Source organism: Diaphorina citri, unplaced genomic scaffold (assembly GCF_000475195.1).
Source record: "Diaphorina citri unplaced genomic scaffold, Diaci psyllid genome assembly version 1.1 scaffold179, whole genome shotgun sequence".
NCBI lineage: Eukaryota > Metazoa > Arthropoda > Insecta > Hemiptera > Psyllidae > Diaphorina > Diaphorina citri.
Genome location: NW_007377616.1, coordinates 264879 through 275047, shown reverse-complemented (window position 1 = coordinate 275047; position 10169 = coordinate 264879). Strand labels below are relative to the sequence as shown.

Here is a 10169-nt window from a genome sequence, read left to right as displayed (position 1 = left end):
GAGGCCGTGGTTATGAACAGGGCCATCGTAGGCCATCGTCGGCCTTTTTGCGTGTAAAGTTGGCGGGAAATTCGGGAATTCCCCTTTTCTGAAGTTTGTTTCCCTCTTTTTGGCGTGATACTGTCTGTTATAGGAAATCTAAACGATATAGGAAATCCAATATGGGGCGCCATCGGCAACGGTTCCGTTTACGAAAGGAAAATACAATTCTACAACTACAAGTCACCCACAGAAAAACGGACCTACGGGGACCTCGGCTGTTCAAAAGAAGACAAAAAATTAACAAATTTCCTTGATGTACTATGTACTGGGTGTATCAAATTTAATGAAAATCAGACGAACATTGTATAGTATGAGACGTACCCTAATATAAACTTGACTTTACTTGACGCACCCAAGCAATCAATGATCAAATATTTAACAATATTAGCATTTTACCTTAACATTGGCCTCCGTCACTGGTCGGCCCCGGAACTGGTTGCTCTCCAGAATGACGTGATTATCAATGTTGAATCCGCTAGTATCCCGCACCCACGCGTAACATCCGCGTCTGGACGTAAGCGAACATTTGAGATGCGGAAAACAGAGGCGGCGTCCGTTCCGCTTCCGCTTGTCCAATTGGCCTCCGTCACTGGTCGCCCCCGGAACTGGTTGCTCTCCAGAATGACGTGATTGTCAATGTTGAATCCGCTAGTATCCCGTACCCACGCGTAACATCCGCGTCTGGACGTAAGCGAACATTTGAGATGCGGAAAACAGAGGCGGCGTCCGTTCCGCTTCCGCTTGTCCACGATGTCTCTCTGGAATAAAACACGCATGCGTGGGGAATTAGACCGTGATGATGTCGGATGCGTTTTCATACGGCATCGCATGGAAATGATCAAATAGTTAAAACCCTTTCCCACTTGTCGTGAGTTTCACACATTTTTTTTTTTTTTTTTTTTTTTTTTTTTTTTTTTAGGTTTGACAGAGGGAACTGTAACTGCTATGGTCTTATCGTCCCGAAATCGAAGAGAGAAGGAAGACAGGATAGGAGAAAGCCAGCCGTTCCGAGAACGAACATTATCCCATCAGGATAAAATCCGCCCCGGGCGGAAATCGAACCCGCGGCCTAGCGCTTACAAGGCAGACGCACTACCAACTAAGCTAACTAGGCTGGCGAAAACTCCTTGAACTAGACGCTAGGCACAAAGCTGTTTAACTTTAGTGATCCATTGGGAACTGGCGCATTTAACATTCTACGGCCACTGACCTGAATTCAAATGTGTGTCTCTTTTCTCAAAGGCGTTTTAACTGTACAGACTTACCGAGACTAAACAGTAGGTCGTTCGCGTCGAAATTCAAAGATTAAACTTGCTTGTTTTCGGTGGTATAACGTAACTGTACGAGGTACGAGTGTAGGAGAGTGTTAGTGACGGGGTTTTCTGTAGGTTCCTACAAGCTTGACCCATCTTTTGGGGCTGTTTCTCCCTATACCTAAGCCTCAGAGTGGGCTATTTGTGTATGAAGTTAAGACCGGGTTTTTACCCACCCACAGTATGTCCTAACAAATATTGTAGGATGGTTCAGAGTAGGACTTACCCAAGTACAACACTAACGCGAATGGCAGCAGACCCACAGCGCCCACAAAAGCGACGAAGGTGTAGAATGAGCTGAATACGTTGAAGAATTTCTTGAGCTTCCGCAACAAGAGTTTGACCTTCTTCTCGATTTTGAGCGACATTTCGGCCCACCTCTCTGAAAACACATCAGAAGAACTATAACAATGGACTGACGTAAACAATCATAACGTAAAATTGGACACACACAACTGAGATAATAGTGATAGGGCGCCACAAATTTATGAAACTCAGGCCAGCCACTCACTATCAGGTAGACCTGACAGGTACACCTGATCGCCCACCTCTCTGAAAACACATCAGAAGAACAATAACAATGGACTGATGTAAACAATCATAACGTAAAATTGGACACACACAACTGAGATAATAGTGATGGGGCGCCACAAATTTATGAAACTCGGGCCAGCCACTCACTATCAGGTAGACCTGACAGGTACACCTGATCAGGTCTGTCTGTCAGGTCTACCTGATGCCTGATGAACACAACACACATACTATCAGACAATTTTTTTTATTCCAAGGTAAAAGAAATAAGGTTTGTTCTCGGATTGACTGTCTCTCTTCTATCCTGTGACAGGATTCCTGTCCTCTCTTCGATTTCGGGACGATAAGACCTCCGTAGATACGGTTTCCTCTATCAAACTTCTTTAATATGAAACACACTATCAGACAATTTTTTTATTCCAAGGTAAAACAAATAAGGTTTGTTCTCGGATTGACTGTCTCTTTTCTATCCTGTGACAGGATTCCTGTGATAGGATTCCTGTCCTCTCTTCAATTTCGGGACGATAAGACCTCCGTAGATACGGTTTCCTCTATCAAACTTCTTTAATATGAACTAGTAGAGGGTAACTTACCATTGGGGCAGACTTTCTTGTCACAATATTCACACATGATGGCCTTTATTTTCTAATTTTCGACCCTTAAACTATGGTCCACCAAAGTGGACCGTCCCGGATCGACCAAGCAAAAATAAATCTTCACCGTCGATGATATGAAATTTTAAACACCTTACATTTTAGCGGTCCATAATTTATTATGCAAGGATATCTGAAGTTGATTTTGTCAGTAGATGAAAAAGATGATACGAATAATGATTTTCAATGAGGACTCCATTTTTTTCTGTAGAAATGTCTAGGTTAAAAAATCTAATTTTTTCATGTCTTATATTGCCTAACCTTAAAGTATGGTCCACCAAAATGGACCGTCCCGGACCGACTCAGCAAAAATAAATCTTCGCCGTCGATGATATGAAATTTTAAACACCTTACATTTTAGCGGTCCATATGCAAGGATATTTGAAGTTGATTTTGTCAGTAGATGAAAAAGATGATACGAATGATGATTTTCAATGAGGACTCCATATTTTTTTTTTTTTTTTTAGAAATGTCTAGGTTAAAAAATCTAATATTTCAGGTATGTACCTAACATTAGGAAAGAAGAACATTAGTCAATACCATAAATAAGACCTTTTTTTACGTATAGCGGATGGTTCCATTTTATAGTGTGGATGTGTTGCAGGTCACATACGTCGATCGAAATTGCCGAGAGAAGAAAAGGTAGGTATATGTATAGCTAGTGAGAGAAAGAGCTAAGCAAGAAAGGATTATGAAGAGGAAGAAGAAAGACTGGAAGAAAAAGGTCTGGAAAGAGCAGGAGAGATTAAAGGAAGGGGGATACAAAGACAGAGAAAAGAAAGGTAGGTTAGGTATTGGGTAGAGACAAAGAAAGAGCCAGCCTGGGAGAGAAAGGGCGAAAGGGACGAATGGAAAAAGTAGGAGGAGGAGGAAGAGAAGAAGAATAAAGACCGGGTAGAAGAATGGAAAAGAGGAGATGAAAGGAAAGTAAGGACAAAGAGAAAGACTAGAAGAAAGAGGTCAGGAGAGAGTCAGTGAAATATAACGGAGGAAGGACAAAGAAAAGGAAGAGAGACGGAAAGAAACGTAGTTAGGTAGGATGGACAAAGACATGTAATATGAGGAGAAGAATAGGAAAGCGGAAGATAAAAGTGGGAGTGAAAGGAAAGAACGAGAAAAAGAAAGAGAGGGAGATACAAAGAAAAAGACAGAGTGTGCTAGGAGAAATGAAAGACAGGAAAGAGGGAAAAGCATGGAGGAGAATTAGATGGGGTGATAGATAGATAGGTACAGATAGAGAAACAGACAGCCTGGAAGAGGAAGAAAAGGAGGGAGGGAGAGGAAATGAAAAGATAAAAAATCTGGTGTGAACATCACACGACTTTCCTTATCCTATTGAAAGATGCTTATTTGAGTGTTCTTCTATTGTAACTTTTACAATATTTCTAACCGTTTAGTCAGTAGGTATAGCTGAAACCTACCAAAGAGTGGTCGAAAGCCGCCAAAGAGCGGCCGAAATGCAGCAGCTCTCCTAACCAAAAGTTTTGTGATGCATCCTTGTCACATTTGTGGACTTCATACCAAATTTCAAGTTCTTAGCTCATACCGTTCCCGAGATATTATTAAATTACACCGAAAACCGCCAAAAAGCGGCCGAATAGCCGCCAAGCGTTGCACCGATCTTAACCAACAGTTTCGTGTCGCATCCTTTTGTCACATTTGACAGCTGCAAGCCAAATTTCAAGTCTCTAGCTCTTACCGTTCTCGAGATATTTTGTTTACAGACAGACACACGGACCAATGGCTGAAACTTTGTATTTAGGCTCTAGGGACCTCAAAACGTGTTTTGGCACTAAAAACTGACCATCGAAAATTTGACCCGATTACATTACTTTCCTTCCTATAGGATAAGGAAAGTAAAAAGTGAAAAGCGGCCGAATAGCCGCCAAGCGTTGCACCGATCTTAACCAACAGTTTCGTGTCGCATCCTTTTGTCACATTTGACAGCTGCAAGCCAAATTTCAAGTCTCTAGCTCTTACCGTTCTCGAGATATTTTGTTTACAGACAGACACACGGACCAATGGCTGAAACTTTGTATTTAGGCTCTAGGGACCTCAAAACGTGTTTTGGCACTAAAAACTGACCATCGAAAATTAGACCCTATTACATTACTTTCCTTCGTATAGGATAAGGAAAGTAATAAATGTGGAGGAAGGAGGGGGGGAAATAGAGCCGAGGAGTGAGAATTGGAAAGAAGGGAAATGTATATCAGAAGAAGGAGAAGAAGAAGAAGAGAAAGAGAAGAAAAGATAATGGAGGGAAGTGGGGGGGGAAAGAAGATGGAAATAAAACCAAGGGAGCGAGGAAATTAGAAAGAAAAGAAGGAGAAGAAGAGGAAGAGGAGGAGAAGAAGAAGAAGAAGAAGAAGAAGAAAAAGAAGATAAATACCTAACATAGAGAAAGTGTTAGCTGGAAAGAAATGGGGGGGAACGGAGAAATAGGGACCAAGAAGAGAGAAATAAAATTAAGGGAGGAAGGGAAATTGAAAGAAGAAGAAGAAGAAGGAAAAGAAGAAGCTGAAGTAGAAGTTGAAGAAGAAGGAAAAGAAGTAGTAGAGTCAGACAAAGAATGAGCTAAGCTTAGGGAGAGAAGGAAGGGAAATGGGGAAAAATGAAGGAGCAAGGAGAGAAACATAAATTTAAAAGGAGGAAATTTAAACAAGGAAAAGAATGAAGAAAAAAGGGAGAGTGAGAAAGAGAGGGAGGGAGGGAATGGAGAAAGATAGAATGGATGAATACACAATGAGGAAGATATGAAGCGAAAAAAAAGGGAGGGAGGGAAGTTTAAAGAAGGAAAAGGAGAGGAGAAAGGGAGAGAGAGAGAGAGAGGAAATGAATAAAGAAGGAGTGTGAAAAAGAGAGGAGGAGAAAAAGAGAGAGGGAGGGAATGGAGAAAGATAGGAGAGTGAGAAAGATGAATACACAATGAGGAAGATTGGGAAGAGAGAGAAAAGGAGGGAGGAAAAAGGAAGAGCGTGGGAGATTGAAAAAAAAAAATAATGAGAGAGAGAGAGAGAGAGAGACAGAGAGAGAGAGATGTAACACCTTGTTTATCACACCTAGCTTGAACGCCGAAGGTTCCAGTTTCAATGCCCGAAGGAGTCGAAGTTTTTTTACTTTCCATTTTTTTTTAAACCTATCTGTAATTTGGGGATGCACTTGGCCTCTTAAGAACAGTGTGAGAAAAAAAGAGGGAGTGTAGGAAGGAGAAGAAGATAGATAATTAGATAGAAAGAGAGAGAAGGAAAGTGGGAGAAAATGTCTGATGAGGACAAAGAGAGAGAGAGAGAAAAAAAGTAAAATGAACTCGCCAATGATGAAGTTTTCTCTCTCTTTCTCTTACCCTTGCTCTCTCTCTCTCTTTCCCTTTCTCCTTCCTCTTCTTTATTTTCATTTCTGTATCTCTCTCCTCTTCTAACACTTTGCCTCTCTCTCTCTCTTCCTCTCCTACGCTGCCTCTAAAAGGAAATTTGCAAAGAGAGACAGAGATGGTATTGATAATGAGCAAGATAGGAAAGAGCTAGAGAGAAGGAAAGGAGGGGAAGGGACCGTCACCCGTCCGTGTACCAACCACGCGCAACGTTGTTTAACTTCGATGATCCATTGGGAAAATGGGATCTGATGCATGGTATTACTGCTCGTTATGTATCTCAATCTCAAATTCTTTGTGGTAAAGCAGAGCTTTTTTTTTTTTTTTTTGATATCACTAAGTGCCTCCTTTGCAATCAATTTCCATATTTCAATAATCTTTTTACATTGGTAGTCTCGCCACTGGTCGCTACTCGATTAAAGTAGCTACTCAATTATCTTCACGACGCTGAGTGCACTCCGAACTCCAAGCACAGAACCGAAAAAAACCTCGGCCCCGCCGGGAATCGAACCCGGGCCTCCTGCGTGCAAGCCTAGTGTGATACTCGGCCATGGGGGTTTCTCTGCTGGCTATGTATTATGTAATGCTACAGGCACTTACATAATGTAGGTAAATTAAATAAAAAAAAGGAATGTTCTAATGCTAACAATCAATGCTAATGTTACTTCTAATGCTAACATCAATGCTAATGTTACTTCTAATGCTAACAATTAATGCTAATGTTACTTCTAATGCTAACATCAATGCTAATGTTACTCCTCATGCTATACCAGAGAATCCAAAGAGACCAGGCACATCATTTATCATTTCAAGCTAGGGAGGGAAAGATAATGGGTAGGGGGAGGGGTATTAGATAATGCCGGGAGTGGGTGGAGGGGGAGAGAGAAAGAGCCGGGAGTGGGTGGTGGGGGGAGATAAAGGCAGGAGGGGTGAGAGGGGTCGTTGAAGATAAAGCCCAGGAATGAGTGGGTGGGTGGGCCTGGTGGGGGAAGATCAAACAGGCAGGACATGGCCTGGTGGAGACAACTGGGTGGGTGGGTGGGGGGATAAAGCCAGGAAAGGGTGAGGGGACAGAAAAGCCAGGATGGGGTGGGGGAAGATAAAGGCAGGCGAGGTGGTTGCCAGAATAAAGCCAGGAATGGGTGGGGAGATAAACGCAGGAGGGGTCGTTGCCAAAGATAAAGCCAGGATGAGTGGGTGGTGCGCTCGGTGGGTGCGGGAGAGATAAGGCAGGAAATGGGTGGTGGAGACAATGGGTGGGGTGGTGGGGGGATAAAAGCCCAGGAAAGGTGAGGGACAGATAAAGCCAGGAATGGGTGGGGAAGATAAAGGCAGCGCGAGGTGGTTGGAAGATACAAGCCAGGAACGGGTGGGGGGAAGATAAAGGCAGGCAGGGGTCGTTGAAGATACAAGCCAGGAAATGAGTGGGTGGTGGCGCTGGTGGGAAGATAAAGGCAGGATGGGTGGTGGAGACAATGGGTGGTGGTGGGGGGATAAAGCCGGAAAGGCTGAGGGGAAGACTAAAGCCAGGAATGGGTGGGGGAAGATACCGAGCAGGCGAGGTGGTTGGAAGATATTATTACGCTCCAGGAATATTCTGTGGGTACGGGGGAAGCATACAAGGGCAGGAGGGGCGCTGAGAGATAAACCAGGCAATGAGTGGCGCTGTGATGGTAGTGGGGCAAGATAACAGGCGCAGGAGGGTAAGTTGACGATCAGCCAGAATGATGGGTGGTGGTGGGGGGAACGATAAAGCCAGGAGTATGGGGAAAGAGATAAGCCAGGAATGGGGTGGGAAGGAGTAATGGCAGGCGAGGTGGAGTTGAAGATAAAGCCACAGGAATCCGAAGTGGTCTGCAGGGGGAGCATATAGGCAGGGAGCGGGTGGGGTTGAAGCGCCAGCAATGAGTGTTGTGGTGAGGGACGAGCGGGCTGAGATATAAGGCCAAGGAGAGGCGGGTAGTTGCAAGATCAAGCCAGAAGATGAGTGTCGTGGTGGGGGGGAAGAGATAACGGCAGGCAGTATGCGGGAGGGGTGGCAGATAAAGACAGGAGGGGGTGGGGTTGAAGGATATAAGCCAGGGGAATGGGTTGCGGGGAAGATAAAGGCGGGAATGGGAGCTGGGGTGGTGTGTGGGAGAACATAAAGGCCAGGATTATGCAGGCCCAGCGGACCGAATAGAAGCCAAGGAATATGAGTTGGGGGAGAGAGGGAGGGGGAGATAAAGACAGGAAGGGAATGGTTTGAAGCATAAAGCCAGGATAAGTGGGTGGTGGGGCGGGGAGAGATAAAGGCAGGTATAATGGGAGGGGGAGGTAAAGGCAGGAGGGTGGTGAAGATAAAGCCAGGAAATAAGTGGTGGTGGTGGGGAGAGATACGAAGAGATAGAAGGGCAGCTATATGGGCGAGGGGACCGCGTAACAACAGGACGCGGGGTGGTTGAAAGATAAAGGCCAGGAATGAGTGGGTGGTGGGCGCGGGAAAGATAAAGCAGCAAGAATCGGATGGGGGTAAAGCAGCAGGAGGGTGGGTTGAACGATAAAGCCAGGATTGGGTGGTGGGTGGGGTAGGATAAAGGCAGGAGTATCGGCAGGGGGGGATAAGGCGATCTAGGAGGGGTGGTTGAAGATAAAGCCAGGAATGAGTGGGTGGTGGGGGGGAAGATAAAGGCAGGAGTATGGGAAGGAGGGGAAAGCAGGAATGAGTGGGTGGTGGGGGGAGAGATAAAGGCAAGCGGGGTGGTTGAAGATAAAGCTAGGAATGAGTGGGTGGTGGAAGATAAAGTCTGGAATGAGTGGGTGGTGGAAGATAAAGCCAGGAATGAGTGGGTGGGGGGAAGGGGGAGAATATAAAACCTGGAAGGGTGGATGGGTGAGGAGGCAGAAATAGCGGGGGATTGCAAGATAAGGCAGAAGTTAGGAAGAGGGGAGAAGGGGGGAGATAAAGCATTAGAGCCGTGGGGGGGAGGGGGGTGGCGGGTCACATTGAAGAGGGATGAGGGAGAGAGAGGGGTAGATGTTAGGAAGGGGGGAGAGAGAAGAGAACATGGAAGAGGAGGGTAAGTTAAACAGAGAAAAGTAGATTGGAGAGGGTTGGAGTTCTCTACAGTAGTCTACAGGGTAGAGGGGGGAGAGAGAGGGTGCTGGTTAGATAAGGGCGAAAAAGAGGGGGTGGGGGTGAATGTTAGGGTGACAAGGAGGGTAGAAGGGTGAGCTTTAAACAGTATGATCCATTCCTTCACAGACTTTTTGTTGTTGTAGTTTTTTTTTTTTTTTTTTTTTTTTTTTTTTTGTTTGGGAAATTCTTTTAAGGGTGGCCCAAACAAAGCCCTTTTTTTTTTTTTTTTTTTTTAGCTTATCTGATGGGAAATGCTGTTAAGGTGTGTCCAAACATAGTCGATCGACATCAATCGATGTCATCGATGACGAGGTGAATCTATGTTATCGAGGCAGTGTGGATGGTTCAGATCGACCATGTGTGGATACACCTTTAGAATCAGTTTATCAAGATTCAAGATATATGATTTTTTAGCATAAAGTTCATTGCGGGCGAGAATCGAACCCCCAACCTAGAGCTTACAAAACTAATCTAAATATATTTACCCATTTAATGATGCTGAAATTGATGGATTTAATTTTGAAACACCCTGTACAAGCTGAGAGCGAGGGAAAGAGAGGGGAGGGGGGTGGGGTGGTTGGGAAATTAATATTTTAAGCCCTCGCCAAGCGCTCGCAAGAGAAAGAACGAGAGGCTAAGTATGAGGTAGGAGAGAGGAGAGGCGATTTCTACAACAGGAAAGAAGGGGAAATTGCTGTAGAGGAAAGGAGGGGCGAGAGATTTAAAGGAAAGGAGGGGAAATAGAGAGCTTTTAGAAATGCGGAGAGGGGGAACACGGGAAGTATGAGTGTAAGGTAGGAGAGGAGCAATAGAATACGGTATTTGGAGGAGCCTACTGGTACTGTGTAGAAATAACAGACGTTGGGAGATAAAACTCCTCTGTAGAATATGTATAAGAGATGAAGGGGGGAGGCAAATACTACTAATTCCTACTGTGTTAAAAAAGAAAGAAGAGGAGAAAGGGAATGTGTGCTGTGCAGAATTTAGAAGAACTGGAGAAGGGAAAAACTGCTGTTTAGAGGGAGCAAATAGGGAAAGGAATCCCTACTGTGTAAAGATAGAAGGGAAGGGAGAGGAAGGTGAAAGAAAAGGAGAAGGAGGTAGATACTGTTCTGTGTAGAATTAGAAGAGGTGGGGAGAGA

General features: G+C 44.6%; 1 protein-coding gene across 1 annotated transcript in view; it reads right to left on the bottom strand.

Annotated features, from left to right (window-relative positions):
• Positions 1 to 833, bottom strand: part of LOC103505513 — a 15474-nt gene extending 14641 nt beyond the window's left edge. The window contains exon 1 of the mRNA XM_026820844.1: positions 614 to 833. Within this exon, the coding sequence (XP_026676645.1) occupies positions 614 to 818 (205 nt within the window). The 5' untranslated portion in view covers positions 819 to 833. The remainder of the gene's footprint in view (positions 1 to 613) is intronic.
• Positions 834 to 10169: the final 9336 nt, after the last annotated feature.